A 24,162-nucleotide genomic window follows, 5' to 3' on the forward strand; every position below is an offset into this window, starting at 1 on the left:
CGCCGGAGTATGGGATACTCTCGAATACTCTCGATGTTTTAACCATTATATCTTGGTGTTTGTATATGGTCTGTAAATAGAAAAATTATGCAATCATTTAATTTAATCTAAGCAAATTGTAGCAGTTGAATATTTAAGGACAGTCGACAACAAAATCACATTATCTCAACTCAAAACATATCTCACTTCTCAGTCCAAGGTTTAGATCTGGAGATAGAAGGGCTCTCCTTTAGGATGGCGATGCAGACTAAATCGACAAATACGCACTTCAACTACTCTATCCTCGCCTCTCTTTTATCTCCGGGTCCCTGAAACAAAAAATTTAGTCATAATCCAAACCAAATCACAAGTTTGCGGGTGCGATATAAGTATTTACGGAGCATGAATCGTACCTCTGAATGTGATCAAGAATGAGAAGCCTGGGTCCGGGAGGGATTTTCACGTCTCTAAGAGCACTGAAATGAAATGGCAGGACAAACGAAACGGCGTTAATTGAAGTGGTTTATAAATACGGACATTGAAGTGGTTTATAAATACGGACATACAAAGTAACTTTTATGATAGTAAGGAATGATAAAGAATTTGAAGGTCCTGCTACTTGCCTATCGTTGAGCAGAGGCAAAGTGTTGTCGGATAATAGGCCTTTCTTGAAATTCTTCTCGTAACTCTGGAGGCCAAGGTTGTTCAACATGCTTCTTGTTTTAGCGTAGTAGATATCTTCAGTTGGTGGTTGAGAAAATTTTTGCCCCAACTGCATAACCATGTGAAAAGTGTGTTCAGTGCATATAAGAACGAGACCCCGATACAAACAAACATGCATGCAAGCAGTACTAACTCGTACAGGTCGCAGAGTATTAGAACTATGAAATTGGAATAGCATGCAACCGCATAGACCTTCATTTATATTTGGTATTTTCGAAAAATTAAAAAAAAAAGTGAGTTCCAGATTTTCAGCTGCTTCATTGCGTTTCAAATGACATGTTTGTTTTACTAATGTCTCCCAAAACCGCAATGCAATCACGTAGCTAAGGACTAGAAAATGAAAACACTTCACTTTCCAGCTATTACCAAACTGATAAATCATATCTTGTGGGAGTCTCACCTTGAAAAGTCCACCTTGAACAAGTGCAAAGAACAGTCCAGAAGTAACTGCATTTGCTGCTTGATTGGGGCCAGCCATGCCGCTCACAAGTGAAAACAGGGCTCCTGAACCAAAAGCAGCCACCATGCTGCAGTACATAGAAACAAAAATACGGTTTTCACAAAACAAAGAAACGAAAGCCACTTGGATCAGAAATACATGAAATCTATAATAGTGGCACATTGAAGTAGTTATATAAATGAAGAACAATTTGATAGATGATCTATTTCTAGATAAAGAAACACTTTTTCATAAGAAAAAGGAGTGGTGGGGTGGAAGAAATAAATCGACAGGAGATCTCCTTGGGACTTGCTGAAAATCTAGGCAGTGGTGGCACACCCTTGGCTTATACAGGGGCAAAGAACCCAGAATTCGCATCTCACCCTCACAGTAAGTTTCAATTTTACCAAATGAACCAAAGGAACCAATCCATTAAAGTCTGTTCCTTACTCCACATGACCTAAATAGAGCCTAAAAAACAGCAGGGCAGCATCCACGTAGACAGGAATTAAGATAAATTTTAAAAGAAAGGTTACCCTAATATTATTTCACAATTCATATAATTTTGGCTAAGTCACAAAACAGAATAAATATGGCCATATGAGACCAGGTATCCACAACGACTTCAATGTTGTTAACCACTGCCTATAATTCTTCATTAAAGCAATCATAATCTCAATTGAGTGTGACTGCAAATTTATAAACACCAAACAGTGTGGACAAATGAATACGCTTACCTAGACTGGACATCCTCCTTGCCTCTCACTCTTTTCATGACACAGGATATGCCGGCATTGACACCAGTCATAACAGCAAAGTTGCGAGCTTGGACCAACGGACCACCAGCAAGGGCCTATAATCAAAGCAAACAATTTGTGTATATCAGCGGAACTGCTCCACCAAGTAAGAGCGAATGTTCAAACTAATTCAAACAGTAGCCATGTTTCAAAATTTATCTGTTATCATCGAGAACCTTGAAGAATGTTTGGAGTTCATACTAACATACACGCCTACAAGAACAAGTTTCAACGTCTACAAATGTTTAACAGAACTACCAATTAACAGTAAATTAGAAAAACACCCTGACAACTATAAGTTTCATAGAACAAATACTTCAGTTAATTCTTAGTTGTGAAACTCCTTCGGTGTTCTCCCACTGCAACGTAAGCAAGGTTGGGTTTGAAGTGTAATATTTTAAAGGGTTATATGTGAAAAGCCGAATAATTAAAGTACTAACGCAATTAAAGTGAAATGAATCAAATTTTAGATAGGTAGTATCCGAAAGGAAGAAAAAGATATAGAATTTTCCGGCACCGACAGCAATCACAGTAAGCAAACTCACAGAACAAAGCAATAACTTTTCCCCAAGAAATTAACTTTCTCTGTGTCTAATTACTGAAAATTACTACAAACAAGAAACAAAATATTGGGATTAATCATCAAATCAAAATGCCAAACGGGGTGCGCAAAAGTTTCAATCTTTCTCCAAATTCTCCGCGCAGTTCCCAATAGAAATCCAATCCAAACAAAGAGCAATTCGTAGTTTAAGCGAAAATAGAGTGAAATTAGAGAGAGAGAGAGAGAGACCTGAGCTTGCTTGAAAGAGGCCATGGCTTGGGGGTTGAGGCCGGCCTGAGGAGGAGGAGTGGGAAGAGAGGAAGACACGTCGTTGGTGAGAGTACCCATGAAGGCACCGATGGCGGCGCCCTGAGCGCCGCTGGTGAGGGTGACGACGGCGGCCTCGACGGGCAGAGACTGCTTGGCCAGCCAGCCCCTGAAGCCAGCCTCCAGCTCCTTGAAGCGAGCCTGCAATTGCTCTATTGGGTTCTGAGGAGGCACCATTTTCGCTACCATAACTCCCTGTTTACCTTGTTCCATGCAAGATTTGACTCCCCACAATCGATTTCTGCTTTTTCTTCTTGTTCTGGTTCTGTAAATGGTATTGGAGCATACACTCTCTCTCTATGGATGGATAACGAGGTTTCTTTGTTTTGCTCACTCTTTTATCTTTCCCTAAAACCCTGCCCTAAGCGCTGTGGCTTACAGACCTGGCCAAAGTAAACCCCCCAATTGATAACTTCCACCGCTCAAAACACCTGTGTAAACTCTCCTTAGTTGCGGTAGGTTATTAGATTTTTGGATAATATTATTGGGTTAATTACAAAAAACTACCTCAAGTATGGGTCAAATGACACTTTCATACCTCATCTTTTAAAATTGACAATGTCATACCTCATCTTACGAATTTGTGTCAATGTTATACCTTCCGTTAGTTTGGCCGTTTATTTCTCAGTTAAATGCTGACGTGGCTTGATCCGGATCCATTTTTATTAAAAAATTATTAAAAACAAAAAAAAATCATTTAATATTATTTAAATATTAAAATAATAATAAAAAAATAAAAAAAATTATCCATCATCTTCCCTCTCCTTTCGTGCATCTCCCCCCTCTCTCTTCCCCATCATCTTCCTGCAACCCAGCAACCCATAAAAGAAGAAGGAGAAAGAAGAAGAAGAGAAAAAAAAAAAAAAAAAAAAAAAACCCAAACCAAACCAAACCCAGTTCATCCCCCCTCTCCCCACCACAAACTCAACCCCCTGCAACGAAAGGAGGAGGAAGAAGAAGGCAACACAAAAAAAAAAAAAAAAAAAAAAAGCAATGGGAAACCCAGTTCGTCCCTTGCAGAAGAAGAAGAAGAAGAAGAGGGAAGAAGAGGGAAGAAGAAGAAGAGAGAAGAAGAAAAAAAAAAAAAAAAAAAAAACAAACAAACAACCCAGTTCGTCCCCCTGCAGAAGAAGAAGAAGAAGAAGAAGAAGAAGAAGAGGGAAGAAGAAGGAAGAAGAAGAAGAGGGAAGGAAAAGAAAAAAAAAAAAAAAAAAAAAAAAAAAAAACCACCCAGTTCGTCCCTCTGCAGAAGAAGAAGAGGGAAGAAGAAGAAGAGAGAGAAAAAAAAAAAAAAAAAAAAAACAAACAAACAACCCAGTTCGTCCCCCTGCAGAAGAAGAAGAAGAAGAAGAAGAAGAAGAGGGAAGAAGAGGGAAGAAGAAGAAGAGAGAAGAAAAAAAAAAAAAAAAAAAAACCACCCAGTTCGTCCCCTGCAGGAGAAGAAGAAGAAGAAGAAGAGCAAGAGGGAAGAAGAGGGAAGAAGAAGAAGAGAGAAAAAAAAAAAAAAAAAAAAAAAAAAAAAAAAAACAACCCAGTTCGTCCCCCTGCAGAAGAAGAAGAAGAAGAGGGAAGAAGAGGGAAGAAGAAGAAGAGGGAAGAAGAGAGAAGAAAAAAAAAAAAGGGTTTTTATTATTTTAATATTTAAATAATATTAAATGATTTTTTTTGTTTTTATTAATTTTTTTTATTAATTTTTTAATAAAAATGGGTCCCGGATCAAGCCACGTCAGCATTTAACTGAGAAATAAACGGTTAAGTTAACGGAAGGTATAACATTGACACAAATTCGTAAGATGAGGTATGACATTGTCAATTTTAAAAGATGAGGTATGAAAATGTCATTTGACCCATACTTGAGGTAGTTTTTTGTAATTAACTCAATATTATTTGTTAAAATAAAAATTACTTCAAATTTTACATTTATTTTGGTTTTTTACAATGTAATTTCACGGGTTCAAATTTTTTTTTTTTTATTGAAATTTTACATATAGGTGATGTTAAAATATCTTCAATATTTAAAATTTAAAAAACCAAAAAACAAAAATCTACTCCCTCCCCACGTTCTCTCTCCCTCTCTCCTTCTCATTTTTCTAAAAAAAATGTGTTCATACACACAAAGTGTATAGGCAAATGCTAGTATGAATGAATTCTTTCCGTTTTAACAAATTTGTCGTCAGAGAATTTGTTCCTCTCCAAAACACATTAGCAGTATTTATACGAGATACACGACTCCCTATTAGACTTTCCTTAATTAATTCAGAATCTTCTTCATATCTAAATCTAGCATGTAATATAGGAATGTAATTTTTAATAATTAGTTTAAGATTCCGACCTAAATAGGGATTAGTATAACCCTATATATTGCAATATTTTCTAAACATTAATACAAGGACTTATATTTGTACAAGTTTCATTCAGCTGATATTCAAACTTTGCTCTTCTGTTTTGTACTTAATTTTCCAATGGTTATCTCCTCTTCTACCACTGTTTGTGATCTTCCGAACGTCTCTCACGTTATCAACGTTAAACTCGACTGCAACAATTACCCTGTTTGGCTGGCCCAAATTGTTCCCGTGCTTAAGAGTCACAAACTCATGTCTTTTGTCGATGGTTCTTCTCCATGTCCACCTCAGTTTCTCTCCGACGACGATGATAGAATCAAAACCGACGACACTGTCAACCCCGGTTTTGAAGATTGGGTCCAAAAGGACCAGCTTGCTCTTTCCTTGATCGATAGCTCCTTAAGCGCTTATGTGCTTGGCTGCATCGCTCAGCAGGACCGTACAGCTCGCAAAACTTGGCTAATTTTGGAAGAACGGTTTGCCTCGGCCAGTCAGACACATGTATCGCAGCTCCGCAGAGATCTTCATCGTACTACTAATGTGGACGGGTCGATTGCTGAATTTCTTTCTCGCGTGAATGCCATTGCCCACGAACTAGCGTTAGCTGGTTCTCCTGTTCCTGAGACCGAAATCGTTCATGTGATCATGGAAAATGTCGGCAGTCACTATAAGAATGCAGTGATCCGTTCTGCTCAGTCTCGCCACAAGCCCATTACTTACAGAAACTTAAAGGCTCTACTCCTCGCGGCTGAAGCTAGTTACGAGAGTTGCTGGAATACTACGCGTGCGGCGGCATCTGTAGTGTTTGTTATCATAATGTTAGTCGGATTTTATATCTTATATGTCAAATCTACAGCATAGTTCTAGTCCATAATTTTCTTGTGATGGGGTTTTATTCTTAGGCTTCAGGTTTTTGTTTATATTGTTTCTTCTGTTTATGGTTGTTTCTTGCCCTTGGACAAGGCCGATCAAATTTAATATATCACTACCATTATCACAAAGTATATATAACATATAGCAATACACCCACACATATAGAACTGTAAATATAGAACTAATGAAGAAGTTGCTTCTGTTTTGAATATGCTTTCAGAGCTTATGTATCTATACACCCACACATAAGCTTTGCCATCCATCTTTCAATTTTGCATCTGATGGTTCTTTACATTCGGAGAAGGCTTATGTGATGTTGTCTCACTGAGACGACGATATTATATAGGGATATGATATCCACACATCATATTTTACTTCTCACACATCTTTTTAATTTTCAGTTGTCAGATCGGATGAATTGAAGAAGATCAACGGACAGAAATTATCAAATGATGTGTGACAATTAAAATGGAGTGTGTGGATTACACATCCCAATTTGATAATGTGCATTTTTCTTTTAAAGCGACTATCGATGACCTCAATGAAAATTATATCCAATTTCAGATGAAAAGATTCTAAATAAGTCAGTTGGATCCTCGAAAGGTAATAATAATATGCATTATACGTGATGAAAATTAACAAAAGCAAATTTGAAGGTCAGAAGAGGCATATCTGAAAGGAAAAAAAAAAAGGCTCAAGGCCCAAAAACACACAAAATTAAACCTAGGCCTTATAACGTACAGCCCAATTTCAACGCAACGACCAACATTGATTTACTTTTGCAAGTCCCGCGTTTTTTTTTTTCACCCTCTCTTTCGCGGGGCGGCGGTGGTTGAATTACATACTTTTGGCGCAAATCGAATCACGCTCCGGTGGCAGCAGCCGTCTGATCCACTCTTGCGCCGCCGGCGTCTCATCGTGGTACCTTCTTTCTTTCACTTCCAGATACTTGTATTATTTGCTCCACAAATGTAGTTCGATATCAGTTTTATGCCCAGTTTCTGGTTTGTGGTGTTGGCATTTTCACAAACACCTTGTGAGCATGGCTGCTGCTGATTCTTTAGCTTCACATTTATGCATACGGATTCTCTCCCTGCAATATCTACCGAATCAGCTCATCTTATATGTTAATTTTGTATTACATTGTCTTTTTTCCTGTATGGTAATCGTTTGATGAAATGCTTTAACAAATTTCATGCAAGAAGGTGGAAAGGAGGAAGAGGAGGAGGAGGAGGAGGAGGAGGAGGAGGAATCAAAGTTTAGTGCTTTCGAGGAGCCGGAATGAGCACGTCGAGGGAGGAGTCGCCAGATTGGCTGCGGTCTTTCCAGGTGAAGACTCATTTTCATTCATCCTCTTTAGGGTTAAAAGTTGAAGCTTTCATGCCCTGATGGGTAGATCTTGTTCATGTTACTGGTTAAAGTTGCTTAGCAGATTTACCGGATTAGGGATTTGATTGGATTTTTATCTCTCTCTACTTCTGTATTTTTCGTAATTTTTTTTTTTTTATTTTTTTTTATTTTTATTTTTTGGGGTGTTAAGTGCAAGGTTTCTTTGTTTTCAGGTACCGGAAACTCTTTCATCGGTGGAATTATCCTCAGATTCCGAGGCTGCACTGAATGGCGTTCCTTCGGGGGAGGATAAAACTGATTCCGCAGAATTGTCTCCACACAAATCTTCTAAACTTTCTGATGAAGATGAGAATTCGGGTAAAGTTCTTGGGGAAAGTGCTGCAGAGTCTCCATCCGATAAGAAGTTAAAACGAAACTCTCCAAAACAAAGGAAAAAAGTAGAAGATCAGAAACCCCTGAAAAAGAAGAAACTTGAGATATCCAAGGAAAGAGAAGGTAATGCGGAGGGTTTGGTTGAAAGTTTTAGCGCCCTGATCATGAGGTTTATAGACTTTTAAGAGGGAAATTTTGGTTCAGGAAACAGTGATGATGTGGAAGTTGCAGATGCAGAAGTTGCAGAGGAAGACGCATCTGGCAAGCACATTGAGCCTCATGTAAGAGTATATAGGCAACAATGATTTCCTATAGAATCTTTTTATAGCCAGTGAGTTGCTTCGGTTATATGTAATTTGCAGGTCTCCACCTCAAGGTTGCCCTTGGTGCTCTCTGAAAAAGTCCAACGCTCAAAGGTACATTAGGACATTGTTCTTCTCACTTGGTTATAGGTTGTACCTATAGTCAGCAAGATAGCGCTCTTATTGAAAGTAGAAACTAATGTTGACGAGATATTGTTCTATAGCTTGGTGTTTTACCTCCCCAATTACTTTCCCTTGTAAAAGAAATGCTTTTTTTTTCTTTTTTTTTTTTTTTTTTGTAGGCACTTGTTGAGTGTGAAGGAGAATCCATAGATTTGAGTGGTGATATGGGTGCTGTAGGACGGGTAATTATTTCAGATTCCAAATCTGCAGATCCTGAAATGTACCTTGATTTGAAAGGTGTGTCTTGTTTATATAGATAAACAAATTGGTGGTTGTTCAGTCTTGTCAGTGTTACTTATTGTGCCCGCATGTTTCTTCATTAGCTGCCCACATCTGATTAGTTTATCTTTGGTTTAACGGTTTAACGTTACAGGAACCATATACAAAACAACAATAGTTCCTTCCAGGACATTTTGTGTTGTAAGTTATTGTCTCTACGTAGTCCCTTGCAGAAATCAATTATCTTTCCGATTAACGAAATCAGATGCACTATAACAGTGATGTGATATGACACATTTTTTTTTTTTTTTGTTCAGGTTAGCTTTGGTCAGTCGGAGGCAAAGGTTAGTTAACCGTTTAGTTAGGTTAGCATAAACTGGATAACTCAATGAAAAAGGAATCGTTTAACTCTGAATTGTATATTCCTTGAGCAGATTGAAGCTATCATGAATGACTTCATTCAGCTGAAACCACAATCAAATGTTGATGAAGCTGAAACAATGGTTGAAGGTTGGTTTTCGTTGTGGTGGCTGTTTCTTTATTTCCATTTTCTCTTTGAAAGTTCTGAAACAGTAATTTCCTCAACATCTCATTATTTTGAATGAGTAGGAACCCTAGATGGATTCTCGTTTGATTCAGAAGATGAGGGTGACAAACTTCCTAAAGCCACTCCTCAACAAGCTGATCAAAACGAGGATGCTGAAGAACAAACTAAGGGGGCAACCATGGCGAAGGCTAAGAAAGCATCGGTATGTTTAAGAACCATAATTTTTCTAATTCGTTTGGGTAAATGCAGTGAATTTTTTGATGATATGAAGTTTTCTGTCGACAGACTGTAGTAAGGAAGAGAGCTAAACCTGCCGGAGGGAAGCCACAACCAGCAAAGAAACCAAGAAAGAAACCTCAAGTTTCCAAGAAGGCCAAGGGCAAGAAATGAGGGACACAATTTTGTTTATCATTTATTCTGCCGCAAAATCGGAATATTAGTTCTCATAGTTGACAGGAGTGGATTGGTGATGTAGAATACCTAGCGGATCAGATTATGTAGCAGCTCAACAGACGTAGTCACAAGAATAACGAGGTTTGAGTTTTATGAAGTGGCGGCCCACTGTGTCTGATTTAGGCCGATGATATGCCATTTCGAAGGGATTGATAATACGCCAATGTATCGTATTACTGTCATTGTTTTAAGTTGGTTCATGGAGTATTTAGTGACCATTGCTGTATAACAAGGCCGATTGGTGGCCTATATTCCTTTGAAATTTTTACATGTAGGATCCATTGTTCATTATTAGATACAAATATTGTATTGCAACGACTGATATACTACATTTCAATGCAATTTGGTGTTCCTGAATGAATGATCTAATACGCTCAAAGTAAGTTGTCAAAGTCTCTGTTTGTTGAAGCCCACCGATCCCATGTACTCGATCATAGACAAGGGAGGTTCTCGTCTACAATGTTACTTCAACACTCCCGGCTCCACAGTTGCTTTCAAACGATCAAGATAATATGTAGACAATGAGAAGAAGGATTAGCAGCGGAACTGGTAAGAGCCTGTTCGAAGAAGAATAAACCATCTGCACAACCTTCCTACTTCCAAGCACTTCATATCTTGGAGGAGCTAACGCATCATCTGAATTTCTAGTCCTGCATCACGGATGTTTTTTTCGTGTGAAAGCCGAGAGCTGAAAAGAAAATAAGCAGTTGTTGAATTTAAGCGAAAGATGATGATGGGGAGAAAAAATGTACCCGCCGTTGGGGCAGAAGAAAATGGCGTAATCAAAAGCCTTGCATGTAAAAGTGCTTGTGCCATCATCAAAAGCATAACTGTAAGCTCTTGGACAAGCTCTTTTGAAAATGGTGGAATAATTGGAAGGCTGGCATGTCGTCGGGTTAGCAAACTGTCCGCTGCAGCAGTACTGGTCCAAACCAAATGCCTCGCAGGCGCTCTTGCATCCAATCACGCTCCCTTCGCTTCCTCCTCCCACCACCTGAAGCTCTTTCGGGCAACCTGCATGCATGTTACATTTCCGCCTTAAAAATTTTAACCATTTGGTGCCCAAAAAACTATGAAACTAAAACTTGATCAAGACCTTAATTTACCTGCGTTGATATCTGAAACGCAGCCGGTGGCATTACATGCACCAAACATGCCGCGTGGGGCGGCAATGAGGGGCAGATTGTAGCCGTCTACAATGCTGACATCGTAGAAATCTAAACCATTTCCGTTGCCAAGAGTTATCTCAAATAGCGAGGCTGGTGGAGTGGCACCACTGCCACCACATTCCAGCCTGCCTCCGCAGTCGCCGGTTTGACACGTGCCAGCTCCCAGCTCATCGAATGTGCAACCTGTCCTAGCCCATATACGCCCTGACCATCCTGGAGTAGAAGGAAGTTTCACACTCTGGCCGGGGTCCAACCGAAACCCCGTTGTTGGGAGCTGAGGGGTGCCAGAAGCCGCTAATGTACCGGGCCAGATGGTTTCCGGGCAGTTGTTTGTTATAGTGAATGTGGTAGAGTACGATAAAGAGATGAAAAAAGGAACGAGGATGTAAAAGAAGCGAAGAAAAGTTTGAGGTCTCGCTGTAAATGGCATTGTCTAGGCTTATAGGTTTTGGTCTAGTGTTTGGCTTTTCCGGTGGAACGGGATTTATGGAAGTATTGGAAGAATCTGTGAGGGAAGGAGACGTGCAATCTCAGACGCAAGATGACCTTTTCGGGTTTAGGATTTCTTTTATCTTGGATGGCCTCTTCAAGAAGCGATTCCTTTTCTTTCTACCAAAAAGAAACTTGGATTAATCAAACTCCTAATCATATAATCTTCATCCGAGGAAAATAAACGATATTCTTTCAAAGGTGTCTTCGAGAACAAGCAACATCTGTTTCAACACTTGGATTGAATTCGATCTCTCTACATGTACACAGGCAGTGTCTGATCTATAAGCTCGAGCCAAAGTAAAGAACAAGAAGCCGGAAACACTGACCATGAAAATGAACATGAACATGTAATTCCTTGCTCATAAATTGTGTCGATTACAAGCTCGCAATGGTTTTACAAACTGACGATGCCAAATTAATAAAAACATCTTGACATCACTAGAAAATTTACAAGCATCGAGAGGACTTTCCTCTGTTTGTCTAGAATAAAAGGACTTCGAAGTTAACAGTAACCTAAAAGATAACAAGTAGCCTAGAAATGGTTCAGCGAAAGGCTAACAAAAGGCTGGAGGCAACAGTTCTCCCTAGTTACAACTTTCAATACACTTTCTACCTTATTAGCACAGTAACTTTCAGACATGCTGGTGCAGAGGGATTTGCCTTACATGGAAACATTGACGACCCAAATGGGCATGGACCGGACAACTCTAACACAATTTATGTAGAACCACCAGCACAAGATAAGATGGATGTAATGTGACTCAAAAGTAGTTGAATGTGGCTACCAGGTGCTTTGATGGCTGAGTGGACAGTGCTGTGTAGTACTTCGCCAGTAAGGCAAATCAAAGGGATTGATAAACTACCATATTCTGGAAGTTTTATCATATTTCTGCACGAAGTAGCTTTGCCCGTGTAAGTTACAACGTCATTCCAAAGACAAGCATTTAGAACGGCCAGGTCAACTCTCCAGCATCACCAGGTGTAGCTTTGTCCTCCAAGAAATTATACAATTACCTACAGAGAAAACAAAACAAAATTCATAAGAAGCCATATCAGAAAATTTCTAAATAAAAACAACATTATTCATTATTAACAAGTATATCTAATATCTCCTCGATAGCAGACGCTTCAAATCCTGCAAAATTGGCCAATTTCAGATACATTCGATCAAATACCCAGAGCAAAAAACAATGTAGATGATGCAAACATATAAAACAAGTGAAATCCGGATTATTCCTTCATAACCTGTACTAAACTAGGGAAAAGTAACCCAACAACAATCCATACTGCCTGCAATCGTAGCGAACAAGAACCAACAATATTACAGATCCAAATTAATACAAATAATTGCCTTTTGACGACATAAACATCATAAATGACAACAAATAAGAAATTGGCGATAAGGTTAATTGGAGTAAGATAAAAGAAGTCAAAGCTAAATCATGACAAAAATCGTACAAACGACCTGAAAGCACCCTGCGGCAAATAGAGCCAAAGTTCCTGACCAGTAAGGCTAACAAGAATAAGAATTGAATCCAAGATTCTTAAGCAGTTAAACATACCCTGATCACCCCTAAATAACATTCTTTTAAAGTCAAGAGCTTATGGAGGAGTTAAATTGCAGTAAACAGGACTACAAATATAGATTGTCCCTACAGACGGGTAGGACACATTAGGTCCGCCACTTAAAGTACTCATCAAGTTCATCGTCCATATCCGTTCCACGAAATGAATATAGGGAAAAGTTTAAAAGGAACAAGATTAAGATAAGCAATAAGGGTCTTTCATTTATCTTATAAGTCTAGCTCATATCCATGCCATCTCCAACTTTGCTGCAGATCAGACTGGCAGTAGTGAAGGATCGCTCGAAGGGAGAAGGATGGAGCTGGGCATCCCGTCTGCGCTTAGAAGAGCAACTGTCTGCAGAAGAGTTCTCCGACTCAAGCTTCCTCCGGACCCCTCTCACAGCCTGTTCCTCTACTTGTGTAAGGGGGAAAATCTTTCGGCTTGCCCGGCAAAGGGAGCTATGGTTATCATACACAATCCTCTGATCACAGTTTTTGTCACAGATGTGAGTGGCTCCAGTTAGCTTGCAGAGGTACATATTCGCGCAGACGTGCTCGTTCTGACATTTCCAGTCACATTTGTGCACAGGATTTGACCCATCACGGCCCAAAATTGTCGACAGATAAACAACATTCGTTGGTCCTGCCACCACAGAATTGCCATCCACCTCCATTGCAACTGCGAATTGATGAGTTTCGGAACGTCAATTCAACAGATTCCAACAGCAAACATGGTCCCACGTAAACCTTGTTTGCATTTCTTAATGTTTAAGAATCAAGCTACTCAAAACATTTGTTTTAATTAAGGAAAAAAACATGGTACTATGTTAATTAAGGAAAAAAAAAACATGGTATTATGTACAAGATGACAGAAACACTAATCATGTTCCATATGAAGCCAACAATTCACTTTCTTCATCAGATCTGATGCATGTATCAATGTGGGATATAAAGTTAAACAATTTAATTTACTGCCCCTAAAATTTACAGAAAAATGTATTTACTTTTTGCTTTACCCGATTAATCAATCATAAAACATAATTATACACAAGCAATTATCTCAAACAAAACTAATAAATTCCAGAAAAAATAGAAAACAAAGAAGAAAATGACTCACTTGCGCTGTTCTTCAACGCTAACCCAGCAACCCAGCAGCACCACCTCCTACTCCTCACCTCTCTCTCTCTCTCTCTCTCTCTCTCTCTCTCAAAGACTCGGACTTTCTCTCTCGTTATCCAAAATGCCTAGCAAGCTAACAAAGAAATCGCGTGTGCGGGGGTTGGTATTTATAGAAAAAGTAGAGAGAGAAAGGGAGAGGGGAGGGAGAGAGAGAGAGAGAGAGAGAGAGTGGGGTGGAGTAGTTGACGTTGTAGTTACTGTAGAGAGAGAGGAGAGGACAAAAATCCAAAAACTCCAACCCAACCAACCCAAACTGATAAAGCGCCAAATTCCCAAATGAAATACGAGTGAAATTTCGGGTAAATTGCGGTTGAAATTCACTTCGTGCCCCTTTTTTTCCTGTTTAAAATGCGACCCAATTTCTCAAGTGGACTTGACTTTTCAAAGGGTTCACCTACAAAAGTGGATAATCCAAGCATATTATCTATTTTCTTTAAACAAATACTAGATCCGCCTTCTATTGTTGCATGATATTATAAATCAACGATATTGCAATACATGTCTCTTTTTATCGTCGATAATCGAAATACGTTATAAAATGAATTTCACATAAAAATGTGTCAAAATTATATAAAAAAGTAGTGACACTATCCGTCTCCTCTTATTATTATTGGTACTTCTATGGGCACACACAAAGTGTGTGAGAAAATATTTTATTTTTATTTTTGAAATAGAAGGAGAGAGGAAGAGTGCGATAGAGAATGTGGAAGTGGGAAGCATTTTTTATTTTTTATTTATAGTTAGAAATATGTTATGATTATATGTATGTGAGGCTTTGAAAACAAAAAAGCAAATTTTGGTTGTGTAAAATTACATTTCTGTCTCATATTTCTTATTTATATTTTGTTTTTAATTAGAAGGTTAAATTGATAATTTCATAAAATTTTAATTGATAATAAATATTTTATTAATTAGTAAAGATATGACATAAAATAAAAAATACGAGATCCTGATCAGACCTAAGTATTTGATATTTTAAAATATAATCCAAAAAATATATATATTTAAAAAAAAATGTGAAGCTCGAGGTCGGGGTGTCATGAGTTCCCGGTCCCGCCTCCAACGGTCTTTCCCTTCTTCGTAACGACTCAAACGCTCTCCCTCCATGACTTTTTACACGAACCACCATTCGCCACGTCTATTTCTCCCCGTCTTCCTCGCTGGGCTGTTCCTAACTCCCACGGGCCCAAATTCACAATTCCGGACCTCGGGCCCTCGAATCTTTTGCTTCTCCGGTGGTGGCGAACAATGCAGCTTGCGTTGCGGGAGATGCCCGCCCGTCTGCCCGGCCCGCTTCTCGTCAGAAAGAACCGCTCACTAACTAGCCGGACTAGTGGGGCCTTATCTGGAGGCATACTGAAAACCATAACATTCGAACCGAACGCAACGCCTGTGTTCCAAATCAAAAGAAAAATGAGCCCGTTGGAAAGAAAGATGCAGTGTGGCCTGTAGAGCACATGTAACGAACAGTCGGGTTGCTCGTGCAGTGGATCTCTCTTTTGAGTTTAGGTTGTGGATCTTGACCCGAAAACCATTTTTCAACCCGGCTAGCTCCGTTGCTCTTGGCTCCTCACCCTATCTCCACTGTTTGCTACGGTTACGGTCTCGGAATCGCCACCCTTGCTCCTCCCTGCGCTCGGATATCAGTTTCAGACTCGAATTTTAGGTCTGCCTATATCTATTCTGCGTAAAATTATTTAAATTTTGTTTAAATTCGTCACCTTTCTGAAGTATTGGTTTGGAAATTATTGGCTTTGACATTGACTGTGTTTTTTTCCCCTCAATGTTTATTTTTAATCACATTGATAAAAGTATGATACTTCAATTGATGTTAATCATGGTATAGTTGTTTCATGTGTATACTAATATGATTTCTGTGTATGTATTATCATGATTTAAATTCTTAAAATAAAGAGCGATCCTGAGATAATAAAGTTCTCTGCTTTGTGAGTGGTTGGGGAATGTACGTAGCCTTGTTCTTGTTTTGCAAAAAAAAGACTGTTTTAACGGCTCGAACCATGACCTTTTGGTCACAAAGAAGCAACTATTCTGTGAAATTATGCAATTTCAGGATTCTGGAAAGAAAAAAAACCAGTAGTTTCTGTTTTGATAATTCTAAATTTTTTTAGGTTTCTACCATGTGTTTTCGATCTCTATCTTTCATATTCGATCATAAAGTTAATTGCTTGAACATATTTTCGCTGTGAAGTTACTTGTTTGTTGAATTTGACATTGGAAAATACAGTTTTAAGTTAGCTACTGAGCTTTTCGTATGATATTTTTGTCTAAAATTCTTATTAGATTTCATATATCAGATGCGGTTTTGTTGTAAGCAGGTAAAGGATCATGGTGGGATTTAAGAACAGGTATATGGTAGTGGAGGTTATCTTGGATCCTAATAGAGAACTGGTGAGAAAAGATCCTGTTATCATTACCTCGTACAATGTCACAAAAGCTATCCGAGACAGCATTCTGGTAAATTTTGGGGAGTGCGGTCTGGCTTCGTCACTTGGATCATTCCAAGGTAAGTAGTATGCGCTCTTGCAGTTAATTTTCCGTAAAATGGCCTCTCTCAATTTCTCTCTGTAATTTTGTGCAGTCAAGCATGTGAATGACATTACGAGAATGTGTATCATTAGAGCTTCAAGGGATGAATATCAGAAAGTGTGGGCTGCAATTACCATGGTCAGGAGTATTGCAGATTGCCCGGTTCTATTTAATTTGTTGGACCTAAGCGGTGAGTTGAATTACAACAGATCAAGTCTTGTGGTTGGCTGATATTTTTCGAAAGTGCACAATACCTTATTCATTTGACTCTTGAATTCAGTTACTGTGCTCGGTTAAGAGGTCACATTTAATCTCGTAGTGTTCGTTTTTTTAAGCTAATCTGAAGTTACTGTCATCACAAAGACACAACATAGTTGTCTTCTTTCCCATCTGTTAAATAAAGTTAAATACCAATGATTTCTTTCATTTTCTTTGTATCAGGAAGTATCAAAGCTTGTAAAGAAACCGCATTGAAGTGTGATGAATCAAAATTTGAACAGCACAAGCTGCTTGTTGGATCTAATCTGTCGGCTCAAGATACTCAAAAAATGAAGTACTATCTTGACAAGATCAAAGGCCTGGAGCACTAAAGTTCTACTCCATCTATGGAGCACTAAAGTCCTACTCCATCTATGGTGACATTCCGTGTTCAAATGCCACTCCGATCAATCAGCTCTTCCGATCCAAAATTAATACAGTAGAAATTAACATCGAGTTTAATTCATATAACCAAATGAGCACCAGATTACAGATATCACATAGCTACCATAGTGGCATTTTTTAACTCCTCCTAGGCTTCTTCGCCTTGTGTAAATTTTGTCTATGCTGGTGAAGTAATAGAGGATGATAAGCTTTCGGCAGATACAACATCCATTCACTCTTTGAGGGATCAGGTTGAAGAGAGAAATGATTGAATGAATTTTTACTATAATTATACTTTAAATGGATGAAGCATATCGAATGGTGTTACTTGTCAAATAATTGTATAACTTAGTAAATGCTAAATCCGCTTCTAAATCGCTTATAATATTTTTCTTAATGCATGCAGACGTAAATTCTCATCTGCATTTTTCACATAAAGTATGAGCATATTTTCATTTCAACGAAGGAGGGACGAATGTTTATATGAAAATCCAAGCTAACTTGGCTAATTTAAAAAAAAAAAAAGCTGTTAATTCGATTTTCTTGCATGTACAAATACAAATGATCAAAATGTAAGCACAAACTTGTATTTGTATCCTCCTCTACAAATCAATGAATCTCCAGTAAGAGAGGCCGTTACCATATCAAAGATAACCTAATCAAGAAAAAATTAATTAAAATACAAAAAGATCAAGAATTTCTTGCACAACACGCATGTCCTCATGTCCTTTGTCTGTCTGTGTGTTTCTGATCACAATTGAAATATACGGTCTCTGCATTGCAAGAAGATTAAAAAGATTAAAGCTTTTCTTGACCTCCAAGAAATCAGCCAAATCGTCATCATCAACTAGGTCGTCTTTGTCGACTCAGAAAAGCCCGAAAAGAACCGAGAAGCCGAGGACGATCAGCCAAACAATGTGAACCAAAAGCAGCGCCTGAGCGGAGAGAGGGCCTGCAGAACCCCCACTGCCAACTTCACAAAACCCTAATTTTGCCACTTTGACACCGGCACACTGTGCCTCTTGGCACCCACACCAGTAGGTCACCCCGTCCACCCCACACACCGGGTCAGGTCTAAAGCAGTTTACCGGACACATGGGGCGGGACAAGGGTGACTCCAGTAGTGCGCTGCATCGATCCGCAGACGTGGCATCTGAGGGCAATCGGAGATTAATGATCGTTGATGATTCGTGGTCGGATTGAACTGTGGAAAAGGAACAGAAGACAAAGATTGGGAAGAGGCTTAGGAGGATGAGGGGGACTGGTACCGATTTCGCGAAATGGGCATCCATTAGATCAATCTACCCCGCAAAGGCGAGCTTTTTCCTTTTCTTTCGTAAAGCAGATGAATTCCGAAAGAAAAACGAAGTCAAGCTCGCCTTTATATTTCGCAAAGAAAATGATCTTTGCCAAACCTTTCTTCCCAGAAAATCATCTCACCTCAGCTCCCCAAAAATCCTTGTCGATCTTCTTCTTGCTCCCTGAACCTTCCCCAAATTTGAGAGATTTGATTCTCCAAATCAGGTCAGGTTAGGTTTTGCGGTTTAATTATGAAGTTCCCGAATCTGAGTTTACCATGGGAATGTTCTTCCCTTTTGACTACTTACTCAATATATCCCCTCCATTTCTGGTATAATTAGGGAGATGGTTAGCTTAACTTCCAGTTTGATCCCTAATTTCTCGGTGTTTAATGAAGGGAACAAAGATCGGACGCGTAATGTGCCTCCTAATTTTGAGTTCGATTTGTGCATCTACGGTTTCGGTTTTGCTTATGATGGATTTGGACACTGAACGCTAATATCGGCCGGATTTTTGGGATAGCCATTGTCCCCGCTTCTTTTTACGTGTAATGATAGAGGATTTTGGCGCGTATGCCATTTCTTTTTACCAAATATACATTTTTTTTTCCTTTTTCCTTTTCCAAAAACTCAAATGAATTATGGTCTTAGAGATTTTAAGTTCGATAACTGATTATTACGATTGTGTTGACCCTAAAAATTACAAAACCTACGTGGCGCGCAGGCCGAGTAACTAATAAGCTAACTACGTCCTTCGGTTGAATGCTGGGCGTGCCAACTCGTCGGCCGAGCTAGGCCGAGGAGTAAAATTTGTTGATGTTGCGTTGAGCGCGTTGCTGACTTCTTTATCTTGCGACTGCGGCCGAGGAAGGAACAAATCTCGGCCTTTGGATTCTCGAGCCTGAAGACAAGGCTGCTAGTTCTACGAAGTTCAATATTAAATTCGGCTCTCTGGGTGCCGAATGTAGTAACCTGGTAACACCTCACTTCGCCGAAAAGGCTAATGAGATGACCTCTGTCAATAAGGATTTGAAAATCCTTCTCGACCGAGACTTGGATAGATAACCAGTCGGCCTCGACGCAGTGCTGTTTATCCAAACTGAAGGTGCTTCGGGAACGGCTGATTCTACGGCAACAGTGCTGTTTATCCAAACTGAAGATGTTCGCCGGTTGCCTTCACAGTGCTGTTTATCCAAACTGAAGATGTGTCGGCGGAAAAAGAAAATAAAAAATCTCAAGATGTTTGAGAGGTTTTGCGCAGGGCAACTCGGGTGTTGAATTGGAGGTCTTCTCTATGGTGTTCGCATCCTTGTATTTATAGAAGCAGATGTGTGGTGCGGCTTCACTTGTGTAGAATTTGATTTTAATTCAAACTCATCAGCTAGAGTCTAGGTCAAAGACTTCTCAAGGTAAGCAACAACCTATTTTTTAGATATCATTTATCTTTAAACGATCCGCTGGATATAGCCAATATTAGGCTTAGATAATCCAATATATATTAAGAGATAATATTATGATTAAAACCACAATATTATTCCTTAATAATAATTGAAAATTATCTCAACCACTTTATCATCCAACGGTCTAGAACTTTACTCATCTAACGGCCTTGATTGTATGGGCCGATAGCGTAAATTTAGGTCCAAACATTGCCCCCCAGTTTCCTTGAGCTTCGGCCCATAAGCCGAATGGTTAAGGAAATTAAGTCTTTCCAGCCAGTCAGGAGTACCTCGACCACCTACTTATCAGGCCGAGAGAAACCTGTTGCTGTGTTGAGCCGAGAGAACATGATCCTGGCTTCTTTTGACCAAAGAACAACTCATGGTTGAAGAGAAGTGATCAGCAATCATGAACCAAGGTCGAGAAGAATTAGGGGGTAGGAAAAATAATTTGGGGTCAATAGTTCGGCCGAACTTTCTTTTATTCGGCCGAAGAATTGTATTCGACCAAATAGTTTTGTAAAGTGGGCCGAGGCCGAGGCCAAGAAGAATTGGGTGTAGAACCTATATATATATATATATCCCATTGTATTCGACCGAACGTTCTTTTATTCGGCCAAAGAATTGTATTCGGCCATATTTTCTTTTATTCGGCCATATCGTTTTGTAAAGTGGGCCGAGGAACATTAGCTAGATACGTTTCGTGGCCGAGGAACTTCATTGTCAGCCGAGGTCTTAAAGTGGCCGAAGACCATCATCACATATATATGAATCCAAAGCCACAAAAAACAAAATCAAAACTTGGCCCATTGGCTTTGGAATGATGTTGTCGGGCATGCATATTTCTATCACTTTTTTTTTTTTTTTTTTTTTTTTTTTTTTTTTTTTTTTTTTTCCCGGGGGCTCAATGCTCATTGCCCCCCCTGTATTTTCTTAAGTATCGGCCAAGAGGCCGAATGGTTAAGAAAGTAATTTGTCAACAGGTATCAAAAATTTCCCCAGCTTCGGCCATATAGTTTTAAAACTTGTAATTCCGCCAAATGACCATGAAAAACAAATAGCTGAGAACTTGTTGAGAAACCACCGCCGAACAAAATGTATTCGGCAAACTAATGTTTAAAATTCCATTCCTTTCTCCAGTTTCTTCGCCTTCAAAAGTTCCATAGACTTGGTTACATCACTTGGAAAGTATATTGGTACGAGACCGAGAAGAACTGGGGTCGAGGATAAAGTGGGGCCGAGACCAAGTAGAACTAGGGTCGAAGACGATGAAAGCCATTCCTGGAGCTCGGCCTGCCTATATATACATATTTATATATAAAAGTGGCATATATAAATATATATATATACACACACGGCATCCTGATGTAAGCTAACTTTAAAACCAAGTTTAGGCTTGAAATTTCAAACAAATTGCACACTGCACTAAGCATCAGGCCATCACCGCTTAAATTTCACTGAGGAGAAGCTTATTGAGAGCAAGCCCATAATGTCTGCCCCCCATTTTCTTTACATCGGCTTGCATAGCCGTATGTTTAAGAAAATAATTTATTTATTATATATATATATATTTAGCATACGGCAATAAAAGTGGTCGAACCATAAATAGGAGGAGGCCAACGATGTTTTATTCCAAGCCGAGATCGTTTAATATCAAAATTCTCAAATTGATTTTGCTCTAGGCCGAATAAAGAATTTTCTCCAAATATTTTTGACTTGGTTAAATATTTTTTACCATTGGCCGCCAAATGTGTTGGACAATTATTATGCTCCCCAGGCATAACAATTTCGCCAATTTCGGCTTTCAACTCGAACAACTTAGCCGAATGGGATTTCTCCCTATCGGCTTTATCACCAATAATCATATTGATTGGCGTAGCTTCGGCATCTAAAACCATGTCTCCAATTACCATATCAATTGATGTGGTTTTATGGTCCGAAGTCGAGTATCGGTATTGGTCGTCATTGGAACACTCCTCTAAAGAATCATTTTCTGAGTCAATTTTTGGCTCAGAAACTTGAACATTTTCTTCTAGGCCTACCACACTTTCAGTCTCGACCGAAAAAATAGGTGGCCTTTGTTCCTCGACCAAATTAACAATTTTCTTAGGCCGATGTCTGATTACGGCCGAAGCGGAAAATTGCCCCCCAGTCTTTTCAACCAACCATTCCTCAAATGGAATTGATTTGTAGTCGAAAACGTAAGGAAAATATTTTCCATCTAGCCAAGCATTAAATCGAGCCCTGTCTTCATTTACCCATTGCTCTTGCAGGGCAACATGTGCTTTTATTCTCAACATGTAAGCGAATGACTTTTGCAACTCTTTATGGCCACGAAGAACTTTTTCCACTTCCAACGATCTTTTTCGTTCTTCATTGTGTTTTTTCAATTCCTCTAGGCGCTCGTACAATCGGCTACGTTGAGCCAGATTGGAATCTTGATATATCATATGAACTTCGTAGTTTTAGCAATGGGTCCCACTGGGCGTGCCAAAATGTTGACCCTAAAAATTACAAAACCTACGTGGCGCGCAGGCCGAGTAACTAATAAGCTAACTACGTCCTTCGGTTGAATGCTGGGCGTGCCAACTCGTCGGCCGAGCTAGGCCGAGGAGTAAAATTTGTTGATGTTGCGTTGAGCGCGTTGCTGACTTCTTTATCTTGCGACTGCGGCCAAGGAAGGAACAAATCTCGGCCTTTGGATTCTCGAGCCTGAAGACAAGGCTGCTAGTTCTACGAAGTTCAATATTAAATTCGGCTCTCTGGGTGCCGAATGTAGTAACCTGGTAACACCTCACTTCGCCGAAAAGGCTAATGAGATGACCTCTGTCAATAAGGATTTGAAAATCCTTCTCGACCGAGACTTGGATAGATAACCAGTCGGCCTCGACGCAGTGCTGTTTATCCAAACTGAAGGTGCTTCGGGAACGGCTGATTCTACGGCAACAGTGCTGTTTATCCAAACTGAAGATGTTCGCCGGTTGCCTTCACAGTGCTGTTTATCCAAACTGAAGATGTGTCGGCGGAAAAAGAAAATAAAAAATCTCAAGATGTTTGAGAGGTTTTGCGCAGGGCAACTCGGGTGTTGAATTGGAGGTCTTCTCTATGGTGTTCGCATCCTTGTATTTATAGAAGCAGATGTGTGGTGCGGCTTCACTTGTGTAGAATTTGATTTTAATTCAAACTCATCAGCTAGAGTCTAGGTCAAAGACTTCTCAAGGTAAGCAACAACCTATTTTTTAGATATCATTTATCTTTAAACGATCCGCTGGATATAGCCAATATTAGGCTTAGATAATCCAATATATATTAAGAGATAATATTATGATTAAAACCACAATATTATTCCTTAATAATAATTGAAAATTATCTCAACCACTTTATCATCCAACGGTCTAGAACTTTACTCATCTAACGGCCTTGATTGTATGGGCCGATAGCGTAAATTTAGGTCCAAACAGATTGACATTGACGTATTGTGTGACTTAACCTAAATTTTTATTTTTTAGTATAAATATGTCTCTATATTAACAAGAAACGAAGAAGACACACTGCCTTATGGATTGCTAATATTATGTTTATGTACGAGCTAAGTCAGCTAATTAGATAAGTGTATCCCTTTAATCAAACGATTATATTTGTAATACTAAATTAAGCACCAAGATCAATTATTCGTTTAACTAATTCTTAAATTTCTTATTCTTTTAATTAAACGGTCATATGTATATTTACAAATATTTTTAAAATATGATGAGACCAAATTTACACATTTATATCCTCAAGTATGCATTATTCCGCTAAAGACAAAACATGTTTACATATTTTTATTAGAGATGCTATCATCGTTAGAACGAGCTCCAAGACATTTTTGTTACCGCGAGATATATATATATCATCTGATTAGAATGAAATTTAAAATGAGTACACTTGAAGACATTGTCCGCGAGTTTAACTCATTCGATCACCCTCAACTCAGCCATCCCATTAGCTTGGTCCGCAAGCAAACAATCATATATATATATATATATATATATATATATATTTCAAGTAACTTTCTTAATAATTTCAGTTTAGTAGTTAATTGGTTTTGTTTTTCTAGGCGTCGTTGATCTAAAATGTTGGAACAAGGGACACTTGGTGAAGGGGGCAGCCGCACAAAATTGGAAAACGACCAACGGTATTAACGAACTGGAAGACCACCATCCTCTAATTTCCCAGCAAGAAAATCGGAGGAGACAGAGAAATAGAGTTGTCGGGTTTGAAAAAGTCATGGAATATTTATACAGAAGAGAATGTTGGTACCAAATTGCAGGTAATTGCCAGGCTGATGACCAACGATTTCTCCTAAACATAAGACCCATCTTCCACTATATGAACCCTTTCT

General features: G+C 39.0%; 6 protein-coding genes across 8 annotated transcripts; 2 read left to right on the forward strand and 4 right to left on the reverse strand.

The window, feature by feature from the left end:
* Positions 1-77: 77 nt before the first annotated feature.
* On the reverse strand, positions 78-3,268 carry LOC137720382 (chloroplastic import inner membrane translocase subunit HP30-2). Its single transcript, XM_068459448.2, has 6 exons — positions 2,729-3,268; positions 1,879-1,994; positions 1,103-1,229; positions 603-751; positions 393-455; positions 78-308 (listed from the first exon to the last, which is right to left on the reverse strand). The coding sequence occupies exons 1-6, from the start codon at positions 3,017-3,019 to the stop codon at positions 278-280; spliced, it is 777 nt and encodes a 258-aa protein (XP_068315549.2). The 5' UTR covers positions 3,020-3,268; the 3' UTR covers positions 78-277.
* Positions 3,269-6,768: 3,500 nt separating this feature from the next.
* Positions 6,769-9,804, forward strand: LOC137720009 (DNA-binding protein BIN4). Of its 2 annotated transcripts, none has more exons than XM_088690427.1 (11): positions 6,769-6,942; positions 7,244-7,350; positions 7,584-7,866; positions 7,948-8,024; positions 8,106-8,159; positions 8,348-8,465; positions 8,602-8,648; positions 8,765-8,791; positions 8,882-8,957; positions 9,057-9,196; positions 9,280-9,804. In XM_088690427.1, the coding sequence occupies exons 2-11, from the start codon at positions 7,303-7,305 to the stop codon at positions 9,382-9,384; spliced, it is 975 nt and encodes a 324-aa protein (XP_088546553.1). In that variant the 5' UTR covers positions 6,769-6,942; positions 7,244-7,302; the 3' UTR covers positions 9,385-9,804. The 2 variants fall into 2 exon arrangements, with proteins under 2 accessions (XP_088546553.1, XP_068315099.2); XM_068458998.2 differs by having other exon boundaries at positions 6,802-6,942; positions 7,227-7,350.
* LOC137720010 (pathogenesis-related thaumatin-like protein 3.5) lies at positions 9,801-11,192 on the reverse strand. Its single transcript, XM_068458999.2, has 3 exons — positions 10,554-11,192; positions 10,200-10,461; positions 9,801-10,097 (listed from the first exon to the last, which is right to left on the reverse strand). The coding sequence occupies exons 1-3, from the start codon at positions 11,044-11,046 to the stop codon at positions 9,950-9,952; spliced, it is 903 nt and encodes a 300-aa protein (XP_068315100.2). The 5' UTR covers positions 11,047-11,192; the 3' UTR covers positions 9,801-9,949.
* Positions 11,193-11,436: 244 nt separating this feature from the next.
* LOC137720011 (uncharacterized) lies at positions 11,437-13,937 on the reverse strand. Its single transcript, XM_068459000.2, has 2 exons — positions 13,791-13,937; positions 11,437-13,352 (listed from the first exon to the last, which is right to left on the reverse strand). The coding sequence occupies exon 2, from the start codon at positions 13,345-13,347 to the stop codon at positions 12,910-12,912; it is 438 nt and encodes a 145-aa protein (XP_068315101.1). The 5' UTR covers positions 13,348-13,352; positions 13,791-13,937; the 3' UTR covers positions 11,437-12,909.
* A 1,088-nt stretch (positions 13,938-15,025) lies between these two features.
* On the forward strand, positions 15,026-17,361 carry LOC137719430 (putative ribonuclease P/MRP protein subunit POP5). Of its 2 annotated transcripts, none has more exons than XM_088690438.1 (4): positions 15,026-15,518; positions 16,168-16,376; positions 16,452-16,589; positions 16,841-17,361. In XM_088690438.1, the coding sequence occupies exons 2-4, from the start codon at positions 16,199-16,201 to the stop codon at positions 16,987-16,989; spliced, it is 465 nt and encodes a 154-aa protein (XP_088546564.1). In that variant the 5' UTR covers positions 15,026-15,518; positions 16,168-16,198; the 3' UTR covers positions 16,990-17,361. The 2 variants fall into 2 exon arrangements, with proteins under 2 accessions (XP_088546564.1, XP_068314569.2); XM_068458468.2 differs by having other exon boundaries at positions 15,029-15,518; positions 16,189-16,376.
* A 189-nt stretch (positions 17,362-17,550) lies between these two features.
* On the reverse strand, positions 17,551-18,707 carry LOC137721026 (uncharacterized). The gene has a single exon (XM_068460150.2). It carries the CDS (start codon positions 18,331-18,333, stop codon positions 17,908-17,910), a length of 426 nt encoding a protein of 141 aa, XP_068316251.1. The 5' UTR covers positions 18,334-18,707; the 3' UTR covers positions 17,551-17,907.
* Positions 18,708-24,162: the final 5,455 nt, after the last annotated feature.

The sequence above is a fragment of the Pyrus communis genome, chromosome 1 (genome assembly GCF_041283825.1).
Source record: "Pyrus communis isolate YQ-2024b chromosome 1, ASM4128382v1, whole genome shotgun sequence".
In the NCBI taxonomy this organism is placed as follows: Eukaryota; Viridiplantae; Streptophyta; class Magnoliopsida; order Rosales; family Rosaceae; genus Pyrus; species Pyrus communis.